This window comes from Eleginops maclovinus, chromosome 10 (assembly GCF_036324505.1).
Source record: "Eleginops maclovinus isolate JMC-PN-2008 ecotype Puerto Natales chromosome 10, JC_Emac_rtc_rv5, whole genome shotgun sequence".
Lineage (NCBI taxonomy): Eukaryota > Metazoa > Chordata > Actinopteri > Perciformes > Eleginopidae > Eleginops > Eleginops maclovinus.
In genome coordinates, this window is record NC_086358.1 from 12,666,556 (window position 1) to 12,682,377 (window position 15,822).

At 41.3% G+C, this 15,822-nt stretch overlaps 1 protein-coding gene across 1 annotated transcript in view; it reads left to right on the plus strand.

The window, feature by feature from the left end:
- LOC134870897 (glutamate receptor ionotropic, NMDA 2C-like) overlaps positions 1-15,822 on the plus strand; it is a 43,873-nt gene that overhangs the window by 5,053 nt on the left and 22,998 nt on the right. Inside the window, exons 2-6 of the mRNA XM_063893406.1 lie at positions 4,816-5,188; positions 5,516-5,614; positions 13,606-13,671; positions 14,190-14,378; positions 14,556-14,896. Coding sequence (XP_063749476.1) covers positions 4,832-5,188; positions 5,516-5,614; positions 13,606-13,671; positions 14,190-14,378; positions 14,556-14,896 — 1,052 coding nt within the window. The 5' untranslated portion in view covers positions 4,816-4,831. The remainder of the gene's footprint in view (positions 1-4,815; positions 5,189-5,515; positions 5,615-13,605; positions 13,672-14,189; positions 14,379-14,555; positions 14,897-15,822) is intronic.

Below are 15,822 nucleotides of genomic sequence, written 5' to 3' on the forward strand. Positions count from 1 at the left end.
ATGCTCAAAATATCTTTATTACAACATTTGCAACATCTTTTACCTTTTTTTAAAAGGTGAAACCAAACACCATACACCATCCATCCATCCATACATCCATCCATACACATGACACAGATTTACTAAATAATCCTTAATAAAGGCAGCTCCATGTCCATTGTTGCAGGTATAACCCTTTATTGACTAAAGTGTAATTCCAGAAGCGTCTAATAAAAGGATTAAACTGCCTTTAATGGTTTGAAATAGATATTTATTTCTTAAGGCACCTAAAGCCTAGAATGCCTTATTAAAGATGAATGATTGATATGCCGGGCGCATGAACAGTGAGGAGAGGTGGGACACATTTAACCCAGTGTTGCTGTGAAAGGAGCTTTGAATCAAAGCTGCGAGTTGTTGTTAATTAACAGGGTGTCTCTGATGGCCACAGATGAGACCGACCCTCTATATAAAACCCCCTACCAAATATGTGGAGATCTTTATTTGCTATAAAGAAAGACCATCTGCATGTATCACATCTACAAAGGTATTGCCTTATAAGGAGAGATCTTCAAACAGCTAGCATTTGATTGAAGTGGCTTGCTCTGCAAACGTTGAAGTTGAACTTGTTCTGTGAGTTGTGTGTTGAATGCACTCCAACAATCAGAAGTTGATTATGGCAGTGACCCATTTTAGGAGAAAGCAACTAAGACATTTAAATATTTGTTGGGACATCCTTCATCCTCCATTACTGTACACGGATATTGGCTACTCTCCTACATTTATTTGATAACTTAAAGGTCTCCTATTATTCTAAATTTGAACAATATATTGTAGGGCAATATCCAGTGGCGGCTGGTTAAAAATATTGTAGGTGGGGCGGTTTGAGGGGGGTCTGAGGGTCTTCTCACAGAAAATGTTGAATTTCGTAGATATGATTTCCTGCATTCTGGTGCATTTTAGGGTGACCAGCTGGAGATCCCATTCACAATGATAAATGATCACAATGATAAATTATCTAACACACACATTCTGCCACTCATTCACTCACTCACACATACACACCATGTTTCACACACATTCGTCATTAAAATAGTGATCTCAATAACTGTATGTACAGTAACTGTATGTTTGCTTGGTTTTGCTTTGCTTTTGTTATTGTTTCTAAGTTCTGAGCTGTACTACTGTGTTTCATACTACTTAAAATGTTAAAATCATCTTTCTTCTCACACTTGGTGTTCACTTCAAGAATGTTGTCCCAACCTCTCTTTGAGAGCCTTCTCTATCTCTTTCTCTAGTATCAACACAGACTGTTATCCATTATCCATTTGTTTACAGTGAATTTTACTCAACCCCCAGCTTTAGAATACATATCCTTAAAGAACTACATTGTTGTATTCCCTATTATAATTGATCGTTAAGCGTTTTCACTTTCTATCTGGACACGGAGCATAATAAACATGCAACTTGATCATTATCATTACCTGTGAAAGGTGTAGGCCTAACTACCTGTTCGTCACCTGTGTGGCTGCCTGTTTTAAAACTGAGCAGCACTCCTCTGCATCAACAGCTCACAATTTCTCGTTTTTAATTTATTGGCCTACATAAAATAGCGAACAACAAATATGAATGTGTTTGAAACATTGAAATGTACCTCAAAATATGCCGATTCCTGTCCACCTCCTTGTTATGGCAATGCGGTGTCCTTCATCTAGCTGTGTGGCTATGCTAATTCAGCCTAGCATGGCTAGCTTCACACAGTTGGCCATATGTACTCTTGCCCGCTCATGTTGCTTAATGCATTCTGACTCCTGTCTGTGTCCACGAACTATCACAAGCACTTGTTTTAAAAAGTAAGCAAGGGAAGCAAAAATATTGCATTGGCATACCCACAGCTAGTTAGCCAAGCCTTTCGATCGAACCAACCTCTCGCAAAGCCTCTCTGGTAGGTTTTCTCCTTTTCTAGTGCCTGTTGGGTTATATTCACTTCTGGCTTGTCTGGTCCGAGTTATTTTGCAATTAGTTTTTCCGCTAATGTTCGTCTTTCGAAGGGATACAGGGGTAGAGATTTAACTGAATTTGGGGCTAGCTGAACTACATTAGTGCTACTCGACATCGCAATGCTGCTCCTCTCTGAGGTAAATGTCCGTAACGTGAAGTGGTGCACTGCTCTAATCTTGGTACTACGGGCGATATTTTCAGAGCCTCCAAACCATAAAATTTAACGATGCTGATTGGCAAAATATGTACTTTTTTGCGTAGCAACCGGGGAACCATTGGCTTAAATTCGAGCACTGGTAGGGCTGAGCGAACTGGAGCCCAGGGAAGACAGCCTATAGGCTACCAAAATGATAAACGTTGAATGTGAAAGTGAATGCATCATTCTGGAGATTTCTAAACACATTCTAAAGTAAAAACATTATTAGCATGTATTTAACACAGATTATTTTTCAAAATGAGAAAGATTATAAAAAGAAATACAAAAATAAAACAAAAAAAAACATGGACGGATAGATGGATGGATGGAAAATAAAAAACAGGCAGGGAGGTCGGTGGGTGGGAGGTCGGCACCCCAGCGCCCTCTATGGGTGAGCCGAGGCTGGCAATATCTATTCAAAACTTGTCTGTGTCGGTTTTGCTCAATATACCAAAAAGATCACCCATTGTAGCCATACCTCATACCCCTTTATTTCAGTCCTGTTCCTGAAGTGCTGATTCTGTGACTGTCGCTTTAAATTTGAGCTGAGCTGAAGCTGGCCACGCCGTCATGCAGCTCTCTCTGTGAACGTTTTCTACCGGGAGAAGATACTTAGCTAAACGCTGCTGTGATTAAACATGATATTATGTTCAGAAACACATCAAGCATTATTTCTGAAACACTTCTCAGTGTTTACCACTAGAACAGTGACATTATGTATTATATACAACTACTCTAAGTCCCTCCTGCAGACATCCTGCTGAACACACAGAGGTGCTGCGGAGGAGATTTAGCTCGCGACTGCATATGGGGGAGGATAGGTTGGGACTTGTCACATGGGCTGGACGTTGCCAGGAGTTCAATGTAAAGCCAGCCCACGTCATCTATTGGCTAGCGCTCTACCACATTATACGTGATAGGCTAAACTAAGGGACAGCTCTAAGAAGTTGACCAATCACAACAGAGCCAGCCAGCTGACCAATCAGAGCAGACTGGGCTCTGGCTTCAGACAGAGGGGCCCAATTCCAAACCACACGCTACCCACTCACACTCCGTGATGGAGTGAACTCTGTACACTTGCAGCTGAATGAGGCTCCCTTCTTTCTGGTGGAGGGTATGATTACAGCGCAACCTTTGGGACGAACAAGCTGTTTCAGGCCGAAAACAGGAAATACAGTAACTTTTTGTAACAACGGTTTCAAATCAGCATCTCTTGTTCAAAAAAGTAAAAATAATAACTCAAATAAAATCTTTAATAGCGTTTTTTATTTGCAAACCTCTTTTATTTTGAAAATATGATGTTTATAAACTGCTTGGTTTATAAACATCATTTGGTTACACGGGTAGCCTACTGTATACATTCCTGAGTAAAACAGAAAAACGTGGTAACATCTGTATGATGGTATTTAATGTGTATCATGTTCGCAGAAACTGTTTGTACACAGCAGGTTTCATCACGGACACACACAGCAGTGAGTCCAGTCAGGTAGTGCAGCAGGTGAAGTCAGGTGCGATGCAGACTCGCTGTTGGAGGGCTTGATAACCCACTCCCCTTCCACACCTGTTGGTTTGGAATGGCACTTATGGTGGACCCTCCACGTGAATGCGCAAACGGAGGCGAATTGTGTAGGGGTAGGGTGTGGGGGGCGGATTGGAATTAAGCCAGAGTGAAAAAAGGTGCTGCAGCAAAGGCAGTATGAGAAAAATAAAGAGCTGTATGAACATTAAAGCATGAAAACATGTCACAGTAGAGGCACAAAACACAAATATGCAACCTGAAAATTAGCCTAATAGGGCCTCTTTAATATTTTGAAGCTTCACATTTACAAATCAAAATGAATACAGATACAATATGGTGTAATCTTAGAGATTAAGATAAGACTTCACTGATCCCCTGGGGCACATTCACAGCTAAAGAGCAGTATGTAAAATCATTTAAATTAGCTCCGCCTTTAACAGCTGAAACAATAAAGAGATGAACAGTAGTTCATAAATAATTATAAGCCAAAACTATAATATACATCATTACGTAAACCAAAACAGCTGTTTCAATTTCTGTTCAGAAGAAGGAGGAATTTAAGCCTTTTTTCTGGACAGAACGATGACATCAACCCACGTGCAGAGAGGCTGGCTGAAGTAATGTAATATAATGTAATCCTAGTGATGATGGTCGAGAACCTGTGAGGCAGTTTTGGCATCCTCCTTCTGTCTGTCTGTCTCTGTCTGTCTGTCTGTCTGTCTGTCTGTCTGTCTGTCTGTCTGTCTGTCTGTCTGTCTGTCTGTCTGTCTGTCTGTCTGTCTGTCTGTCTGTCTGTCTGTCTGTCTGTCTGTCTGTCTGTCTGTTTCCAAAATGTGTAGAGTTGGAGAGGTGATTACAGTCATGAAACTGGGGAAAGGATTACGGGGGCATTACACACACACACACACACATTTTTCCTTATGCATCAAAAGGCTAATCGTTTCAAATAAAAAGGGTCGGAGAGGAGTCCAAGAGGTACAGATAAGGGACAAATATGAACATACGGATAAATGTGAATCATGTCAATAGATCATCAAGTAAAGCATCTTGAGGGTTTGACATTTGCTCTCTTTCCTTCCGTTCTCTCATCCTCTCTCGCCCATATTTTACCCCTCCTTTCCAGGCGGTAAGCTGCCAACATGGCTATTCCCAGGGTTCAGCCTCCTCCCTCTCCTTGGCCTCCTCTCTTCCTCCTTCTCCTCTACCTCCTCCTCCTCATCTCCTCCCCGCTCCCCCTGCAGGCCCGGCCGCTTCTCCTCCAGCAGTCAATCAACGTGGCCGTGGTGTTCAGCGGGTCCAGCTACCAGAATGAGGTCAGGGGCCGTCTCAGTGGGGAAAACTTTGTGGACATGCCCGTGGTGGTCAGCCCAGTGACTGTGCTGGTCAACGACACCAACCCCCGTGAGCTCCTGACTCGCCTCTGCGATACCATGGCAGCGGAGAAGCTGCACGGAGTCGTGTTTGAGGATGATGTGGGCTTTGGTGCCGACACTCAGGTAAAAATGCATTTATGCAATTTTGTTTTTTTTCTGATAAATCATGTGTAGTAGACTTGTAGATTAGTAAAACAGTGTCACACCTTGAATGTCACCTTTATTAAGCCTGAGGAGAATGTTTTGGAAGCTCCAGTGAAGTTTCAGCCTTGGGTGGCATTTTGGTTTGACTCTGGTTGTATCACCTTGGCAAACATTCAAGTTTCTGACTTCTCTCTCAATTTGAAGTCCCGAACCACAAACTGATTGCATTTGTGCTGTGTCACTGGTGCAGAAAAAACAACATCATTCTTTTCAGGCAAATACTGAATCTGTCTGTTTCATCTCCAGGTGGCTGAAGTGGCACAGATCCTCGACTTCCTCTCCACTCAGACAGCTCTGCCAATCGTGGGCATCAGTGGTGGCTCTGCAGTTGTCATACCATTCAAGGTACTGTCAAAATAATGAGCCCATCACTTCAGCATTGACCCATCACCACCCTGGAGCTGGAAACGGAGCATAGTTTCCCTTCCTGCTATGTCACAGTGATGCCACACAAAAAATACATTTTGTATCCTAGAGGTGTTAATACAACTTTTTTTCACAAACAGTATAATTAATAATTTAGGAAGCAAGAAAAGCAGATTGTACTAAGGATGAACACCAACCTGCAGTGTAAACCCTGTCAGCAGCAGCAGCCTCCTGCCTTACTCAGAACTCTTCTAACCAGCGTCATTCAGCTTAAAACAACTTAAGTAGGTCAGAGCGGTGAAACCTATTTTGCAAGCAACTCACTGCATGCAAATATTTGGATATGAGCAATACAGATGGGTGAATTATCAGCGATGACTGCGGCATCGACCCTCATCAGCTCCTCTAATCCCTGGCTGGGAAAAGTCTGAGTTGTGGGAAGGGAAACTTTGTGATGGGAGACGAGTGCTACGGGCTATCTATGCCTCAATCAATCATCCGCACACTTGAAGAGCGGCAGGTTTTTCCTGCTATATTTTAACATGTATCTCATTGATGAATAGAGATGGAGAGCAGTGAGCTGTGTGGAAAGATTGTAAAGAGGAGATTGATGAAAACTGCCGGATTCTTAATCTTTACTTTCTCCCTTTTTTTTGAGTTTCAAAAATGGCTTCATCCCTTCTTCCTCTCACGCTCCACGCCTTCTGCCTGTCTTCACTTCCTTCATTTAATTGCTTAACTGCCATCATCAACACCTTGTATTTATAGAGCCAACTCTCACACATAGAAACACACATGCAAATGAATACCCTCACATATTAGAGCACGCACACAGCCAAATGGACGCATTCCTACACCTATCCACCACAGGAAGAATCCAAAATGAATGCAAGACCTTAGTGGGACTGCAAGTGTTGGATTTCACTCCCGGGGAACATTTTGTAAACCAGAGCAATGTTATCAGCTTCCTGTTAATCAAAAGGTATCTGCAGATGTCACGTCATAGATGGGTATTAAACAGGAGGAGTTGTAGCTGCAGGAGGGTGATTGATTTGAGTGAGTAAGCAAGAGACAGAACGGGAGGAAAAATGTTTCCATGAAGCACGGCTGACAACTGCCTGGAGGGTATGTTTCACCATCTTAAAGAGTTAAATACTCATTCTTGTTTCCTCATTTTTTTCAATTCCTTCTCTCTGTCCACTTCTAACCATGTCTTTTTTCGACCTCCTTTCCATATTTCTGGTTTGGTTCCCTCCATCACCTTTACTAAAGCATTTCCATCAGACTCTGTTGTGCGCTGGCTGAATCCATTAAGGCTGTGGCTTGAAGCGAGGGGCCTGTTCTCCTTTTTGCTTTCTCTGAGCTCCAGGACCCCATTAAACTGTTAATTAGACCCTTCAGGAGGTAGAAGCCACCCACAGCTCTCATCATTCACCCACGAATACAAACCTCTCAATCTTCTTTCCTCCTATATTTCTGTTTTGCTGCCTAACTTCCCTCTCCCCCTATTTGTTGCTGCTTCACCTGAAATTGGCGGGAAGGTGTTCTATTTACCTTACATGTGCTTTCGATAGGCAGTTCTTTTAATGTGGAAAGTATCTCTGGGCCTCCGAAATATTTAGGGCAAAGATTGTCAGTTATCAACTATCCCTGTTTTGGGATTCTCACTGCCGATTGCGGCGGGTTTCGTCTGGGTTACTTAACCTCTTTGCTTGACAGCGACAAATGACAAACGCACAGATGGGACGTTATCTCTCATACTGAACGACCATTTGTCTGACAAGCCCAAAGTGGTGAGTGACAGTTCTCTATATAGCACAAAGAGTAAAGCACTCTCCTCTGAGGCCTGCCTGTCGAGGCCTCTCTCAGCCCTCATCATCATGCTTCCCCTCAGTCTCTTTCTCTCTCTTGTACTCCTTTGTTGTCAGCAAGGAGGAAAAAAGCTTGTCAGAGACGTCTGGCACAATGGGACAGGTGGATTGGACAGAGAAAGACATATGTGCGAGTGCATGATTCTCTTAAGGGATAAAAGAGCTCAATAGTGCTTGATTATCAATAGCCTGATGACGATGAATATCTTTGATGGCGGATTTAAAAGAAGCAGCACCCGCCCGAGCCGCCTATTTATGGTTCCTGTCTCAGTGATCTCTCTATGGCAAACAACAAGGAAGAGGGGGAATGAGACAAAGATGAAAAGATTGAAGGGAGGGAGAGGAAGTGTGTCTTTTGTCGGATGGCACACACACATCAAGCGAAGGCAAAGAGGCGGAAATGAGAAAGTGCGAGCGGCTGAGAAAAACCATAAAGACTGTTCAATCGGGCCTGCGAGGTAAAGAGAAAAATGACTGCGACGTGTTTCTCTGAGGAGCTGGGAATCAGATGTTCAGAGTGTTTTGTCTTTGTGTGTGTGTGTGTGTGTATGCGTGTAAGTGTTTTTGGTTGACTAGCTAGTAAAACGAATGTGGACACCCAAACATTACACCCATTTCCCAAACTTTGCACTACATACACTGTACTGTATGGCCTGATACAATACACAATCTGTTTGGTTTTTCGAGACAAACACTTTAGAGACATGATTTTTATATACCTGAGACCTATAATATATTGTTGAAAAAGAGTATAATAGGAGACCTTTAAAATGAACAGAACTTCAACAGTGAACTGATCCTATTGTTACATGTATTGTCTTTGTAGCCTGATATATCTGTTTCCCCTGTGCTATAGAGCTCTGCCAGTTTCCAAAAACTATTAAACACCCAATAATGAGCTACATCGTTACACAGGATGACATGTTTCATCATTACAATGCAACCTGAGCACCGTGGATTATTTGGAGTAGAAACCAACCTGATGCCGTAAATACTCACCTAATCCCCGCCAAAAAATACTCACAAACTAATCCACTACTTAGTCCAGTTTGGTTAACATTTTCTAAAAACAACAGTTCCCAGCTGTTTTGGAAAATAGTATTACATAAAGGAGAAAAAACTAAATAAAACCTTTGTGACCCATTTTAAACATTTCAGTGCGTTTGAGTGCAGGGTCATTTCGGGCTGGACTAAAGTGATGCACCAACTGACCGACTGCCACTGACATCTATAGAAAACCAAGAAAGAAATACAGATTACAACACAGAGTAAATTATAGGTTGATATCAAAATTATAAAAAAGGAAGCCTAACCCTAACCCTAGCTCCAAAATTGTACTTGAATAAAAGACCGCTCACACCGGTCAGTGCTCAGTAAGGAGGTAAAACCAGCACTCTGATGGAAGCCAGTTAATCTCACTGAGTAAATGCTGCTAAGAGTCCAATAAATTAACTTTCTGTGTATCTCTAAACTGATAGGGGTGGTGAACATCATTCAGACACGCACTGGTGACTATAAAACCCTCTAAAATACACTGGACTATCAAAAATAAGCATGATAACCCAGCTTTAAATACAGCTGAGTTTTTAAAACGGGGACCTTTAATTAGATCATTTCTTTTCAGAGTACATATAAAAGAAAATAATTGCTTTTGAAAAACTGAGAGCATAGTAAAACGTTTTCCTCGGGCTGCCCTGAAACAGTTTTGGAGAGAACATCATTTAATACGGATGCCAAGGTGCTATTACAGTAAATCTCTCTGTTTCTGAGGAAACACATACTGAATGTTTGATCATTCACAAACCAGTCTTTTGTTCATCACAGTTACAAACATAAAATGAGTGATGATGGTTTTAGATGCTGATAAAGCCTAGGATAAACAAAGCTGACAGCTTTATGTGTTTGCCAGTAAACACGAACAAAATATTTTTAAGTACTGTATGCACATGATGGATTTTTGAAGCAAAGAAACTGTTGACGTTGAGTATTCAAGCGTATAACATCATTTATTACAATTTGAAGCTGTCAGTGGAAGATTTTATTTCTGGACTTACAGTCTCAGTCCTGGCTGCAGTCCAAGGTCATACTGTGTTTGTGATATTCGACCAAAGTGATGCAATGACCCAAACGTGTCTCATTGGATCACGATTTATTTTTTGGGGATTTGTTACTGTGGCCAGACTGACCCGTTTTCTCCATTTGTGCTTCTGTCCCTTCTCTCTGCCTCCTCACTTCTGTCTCTCTTGGCCTCATGGTCCAGAAACCAGACTCTCCATAAACAGGTCATTAGAAGCCCAGATTTGCTGCCCAGTATTCCCCCCGGAAACAGTTTTTTATCGCCGGGAATTAAAGAACGTTCATAGCCAGACTCCCTCAAAGCTTTCCAACATGGCCAAACAGAAGTAAATTGTTTGTGTGAGTTATTGATATATATGATAATATGTTCTGGCAACATATTAAGGGCACAAAATGTTCTTTTGCCAAAAATAGAGCAACATTGAATGTTAAAGCTATGTTGACATAAAACCACATTCATTTACTAGCTAAAACTGGGATTGTCAGTTCAACCAAACATGACTGTTTTCATACACTGTTTGTAGTTTTTTCTACAAAATGACATTGTATTCGCTGATATACACTGTCATTTTAGTTTTTTGTAAGACAGCAATTTATATCGTTTTTCAAAACATTTCCAATACAAGTCCCCCGCATGATGTGTGGTCGCTTGTTACATTCTGATTGAACACTTCCTGTATTTAGCTAGGTGGTGCATCTTTTGCTCCAGCCTGTCAAGACCACTCTCCAGCTGCGGGACACTCAGAACTGGTAACTCAAAGAAATACATATTATATAAACTTGAGTCATGGTGATAATGTGCAGGAGTAAATGTGTGGACTACAATAACTAATGTAATACAAACAATAGTAAATAAACTATGTTGTATGAATATGTTTGTATTCCAGGCGCACTGATGTTTGTGAAATGTGCATATACGGTCAAACCCGATGAGGACAAAATGAACCCTTAAGAGCTATTAAGTGTGTTATAAAAATGAATAACCAAGGTTTGAATAAGCCGATGCATCCATTACAGATCGAATATTTTGGCTTTATTCATAATATTTGCTAAATTAATGAAATTCCCATCAATGTTCAGCTTTAATTCTGGTGTTCACTGCTTATCATAGATTGCATTGTGCTAATTAGCAAATGTCTAATTAGCATGCTAACATGCTGAACTAAGACCATGAGGAACATTGTACCTGCCAATCATCAGCATCACCTCCATTTGCAAAGTAATTGTGGCCATTAAATAAATGCAGTGGAGTACAAAGTACAATAGTTACAACTGCTAGGAAATACAGTAGTGATTAGCAGAACAAAACTAACAAACAACAACATAAGCTTGAGTAATTATACTAGCCACCACTGGAGATGGAAGCTTGCAAATGTACAACCTTTACGTTAGCAGAATGAATTATACTGTACAAGTGTAAATGTTTCTTAGTCCACATGATGTGAGTGAGCTACTGTGTGTTTCGACCTGCTTCCTTTTTGACCCGCACCAGCCTCTCCACAGACGGGGAGCTCCGTGCAGAGTTCTCCCTGTGGGAGAGGAGAAGTGTGTGAGCAACCACCATGTCAACTGTCTTCCTGTCACATTACCATACACTCCTGCAGTAGGATTGCTAATTACGTCTGTGTGTGACAGCCACTCCGGCAAGGTGGTGAGAACAAGACGGCTTGAAAGAGGTGGACACAAGGGGGGAGGGTGACCCTCTTCTCATGGGTGCGAGAGTTAGACACGGGAAAATAACGTAATTTTGTAGTAATTCTTGCCTGATTTCATTGAGATGTGGAAGGTTGGCGTCTTTCATCACATTTGCTTCCGAGTTTGTAAAATAATTCAGAATATAAGATGCTGCTAATTGGATGATGAAACTCTTATTGGTTGGAGGGAGGTCACTACATTATTTGCTGGTTTAATAGCTCAGAAAAATGTGATTGGATTTTAATGATACTCCTTCAAATAATGCATCTCATCACTTCTACATGAGACAAAGTGGGACACTATAGTTGACCGTTGATGCCAACGGGTATTTTATTTATTTGTTTAGTGACAGCTAGACATGGTTGTGTACTGCTATTTTTAAATTGCATTCCGGTAGTCAGCCCAGTCAGTGGTCTGAGCCTCCAGAGGTGAGCTTCAAACAAGCTCAGACAGTTAAAACTGGTAAAATTGTGTGAGATTGAGTCTAGTTGTGATATTCCTGTGGTATTCCTCAGGCTGCACAACTCTCTGGGGCTTTGCGCAGCCTCTGAGCTGTGGGAGAGGGAAGAGCAACAGGAAGGAGATATGACAGTTAGTCACCTCAGAGAGGGGAACAGACTGAGGAGATCTGAGACCTGCTCCCAAATGGCTTTTGACAGTTTAACACTATCTACTCTCTCTCTCTCACTATGCTCCTGCTTCACTCTCTTCACGCATGTATGTCAATGTATTTTAGATTTGCTCTCTCCACTTATTGTTAGTGCTGCTGCATTGTATACACATGTTAAAAAACATTAACAAATATTACCCTGATCTTCACCTTTTTGCTCCCCAGCTAAATTCTGAATATTTCCACATCATATTAAAGCCCTGCTAGTCTTGCACCTGCTTACATCACAGGTCCACTTGTGGCCTGCAGCACTTTACAGCCCCTCAGATCTTCAATCCGGGCTTTGTTATTGCGCAGTTCCTTCTAAAAAAAAGGCCAGGGTCCAGGGACAGTGCATACAGACTGTGACACAGAATGGCTTGAATTGGTTTGAATGGGTTTTGTTGCAAAATGAAAGTAAAAAAGAAAATTCAGGCCGAAGGCAGGGTCTTTGCAGATAGAGAAATCCTACTCATTGTTTTTTTGTGCTAAAACTAAAACATTTTGACCTTCAAATCATCAAATCATTGGTCAGAATTTATCTGTCAGTCTTGATACAAATGTGTTTGCTAGCTGAAGTCATGGTTAAGATTAAAGGTTCAAGTATAACATACTAATAATAGTCATTGGTTGAGGATTTCTGCTCTTTGTGTCTATATTACACTACCAATAGTCCTCCTGCTCTATTTCCTATGACCTACTTTATTTAAATTCTATTTGAAGGACATGGGTTCGGTGTAATGTCCATCTGTCAGCGCACAATGCGTCAGTATGCAAATGTATGCTAACACACAAAGACAAATGTAACAGTGGACCACCCCTTCTTGACAGAAACAGAGCAGCAGGACTTATGTCTGCAGATTAGAGACACCAGATCTCAGTAGAGTATGGACATGCAAAGCTCAATGAAGGCGGAAACAGTTTTTTAAATATATATTTTTAAATAAACTGTTCTTATACAACACATCACTCTGAATCGGCATCTTTATTACTCTAGGATGGAGGTGACAGTTGTTTCTATCAATCAATTATTGTTTAAATAAACATTTCAATGACAGTTTTTAGGAAATCATGGCTATTGATGAAGATTTTAAAACATTTTATGAAGCCAATTGATGTGCCATTGTCCAAGCACCTCACTTAAAATATAGTCCTTTTCTTTTCCCTCATTTGTCATTTTTCAGTCAATTAATTGGATTTAGTGCTGCTCCTCTTTCTCTTGACTTTTAAAGTGATGTTTTAACAATAGATATTAACAAGAAGACAGATTATTAAAACGCAGTGTGCTTGTAGTGGAAAACTTTCTTACAAATCTGATTATTCCGCAGCAGTAAAAATGTTAAAAGTGCTGCTTAAATGAGCAGCAGCAGCCATGTTAATAAAAAAATTATTTCATCAGTTCGTTCTGTTGTGGCAGAAAGTTCAACACTATATTCAGATGTTTGTTTCTTGATCGTTAAAGATATTAGTGCAAGAAACTGATTTATGACTCACGACGCATTTTCAGAAGTGGAAAAAATAGCTTCAACCTAAAAAAACCTCCTAAACCTGAAAGCAAAAACAGAAAATGCTGGTTTCTTTGAACAAGGTCAGCTCTGGAGATGCTGTGCCATTTTCCTCTCCCCCCATGAGTAACCTCCACAAAATGAATCCTGAAATATGACTCTTATTCTTTACAGGCGGAGGGATCCTCATTCTTGCAGATGGGAGCATCTCTGGAGCAGCAGATTGTCTGCATGTTCAAGGTATTGTAAAACGATTCAGTGTTACAATAACTGACATAATCCAACCTCATTTGAATCCAATTTTGGGATTAAAATCTAGGCCACACCAAAAAGGCTGTTTGGTCAATACAGACAACTGGGACAATGTTAGGACAACAACCAGCAACAAGGGAATCCCTGATCTGAAGTCATGGCCCCAATTTCTACAAATTGACACAATCTGTGTTTATGATTGTACAAACAATTCTCGCCAGTCAAAGGGATACTCTTCGATCAGTCTGTGAAACCCAAACATTAGGTCCTCATCATCATCAAACTGTACAGTCTATGCCCATCATCTAGTGGCAGCATTTGAATCGCTCCAAATGGAGCAAACCCATTTAGCTAAGCATAAAGACTGAAAACAAAAACAGTTATCAAAATTACACAAAGTCCATAAACATTTTACACCTGCAATCATTCTCAATCCCTTCATCTGGTAACATCATTACCATGGATATTATCATTTTACATGTTATTTCTTTATGTCCCTATTTCAGCTCATGGAGGAATATGACTGGGGCGAGTTTGCGGTGATCACCAGTTTGCTGCCGGGCTACGACACCTTTGTGGATATAGTTCAGTCCTACACAGATACCTCCTATTTCCTGTGGAACCTGCAGGATGTCTTGTCTCTGGAAATGTCCGTTGGGTCAAATGATGCGAGGACAAAGCGCATGCTGCAGCAGGTACAATGAGCTTTGAAAATCCCAATCCTTCTTACTATTGTTTAGTTGTTTGGCATTAGTTTTGTGAAGCTTAAATCTCAAACAGCAAAAACTGTAGAAGCTGAAGTTTGGGGAACAGCTGGCGCTGCAGGCTCTAGATGACCTGCAGCATGTTCAGGCTGTTTTCTCTCTCCGCAGGTAGATTCTCAGGTCCTGCTGGCGTATTGCTCCTATGAGGAGGCACAGTACTTGTTTCAACAGGCCGCTGAGGTGGGTCTGCTGGGGCCAGGATACATCTGGATCCTCACTAGTCAGGCCGTGGGCAACCCTGATAGCCCTCCACCTGCCAGCTTCCCTATCGGTGTTATTGGTGTGATTACGGACCAGTGGAGGAAGAGCCTGCGGCAGAGGGTGAGGGAGGGTGTTGCCATTGTAGCTCAAGGGGCTGAGAGTTTCAAGAAGCTGAACGGATTTATTCCTGAGGGACATGGTGACTGCACCAAACTGGCTAAACACTCAGAGAACATTACTCTGTTCAGGTGAGTCACACTTTTTTCAGTGAACACAACTTGAATTAATTCTGCCAGACTATTGTTCCAGGGATGAGACATTTTTGTAGGACAAAATGGAAGTTCCCACCGCACTGTTTTCCACAAAAGCCAACTGAATTTGTCCATTGGATTTTAGCCTAGCTTTGAAGCAAAGGTTTATGATACTTATATGTTTGGATCAGCAAGGTAATTACCACCATTTTTATGATTGTTGTTCAAATGCAATGGCCACCAGTCAAAGGTAATGTAATGCTATGAACTAATTACTGTACACCATGGTCGCAGTTCTTCAACGTTGACATCATGGAGTAGACGAGTCCCCCGCTGTCCTACATGATGAAGTTTAATGTCCCCCACAATCTCTGTTTGGTCAGCAACACCTTTTGAATTCCCAAATTGGGTTTTTACTGAAATTCTTTACATCATAGAACAAAACATGAACTTACTGTATAAGCCTCGTTTAACCACAAACCATTCAGAAATTAAAATTGACCTCCAAACAAGGCAACTGGAAGTGCAAAAGTGTTGACTAATTTTTGGGTTTTGGGACTCAATCCTGCAGCACTGTATTCTTATAAGAGTGATCATAACTGTTGCACGGGCGGAAGAGCCAAACTTCAGCTACAGATACACAGCATGAAGTTAAAGTATGATTTTTTTCACATGTTCTGAAATGCAAATTGACCTAGACTCATTATTCACAGACCCTGTCTGTCAAGGATGTATATCTTAACACAGCGAAATCAGTCAGTAGGAACACTCTCCACCAATCAGCCGCCTCCCTCATCCCCTAATGAGCTACTTCCAGCCTCCCACGTTAGATTAAGCCCTCCAGGGGAGCTTTAGGTTTAATTAGGAGGTGATCATTGTGTGTGTTTATCTGTGTAAACGAATATGCTAATTCTCCAGTGATG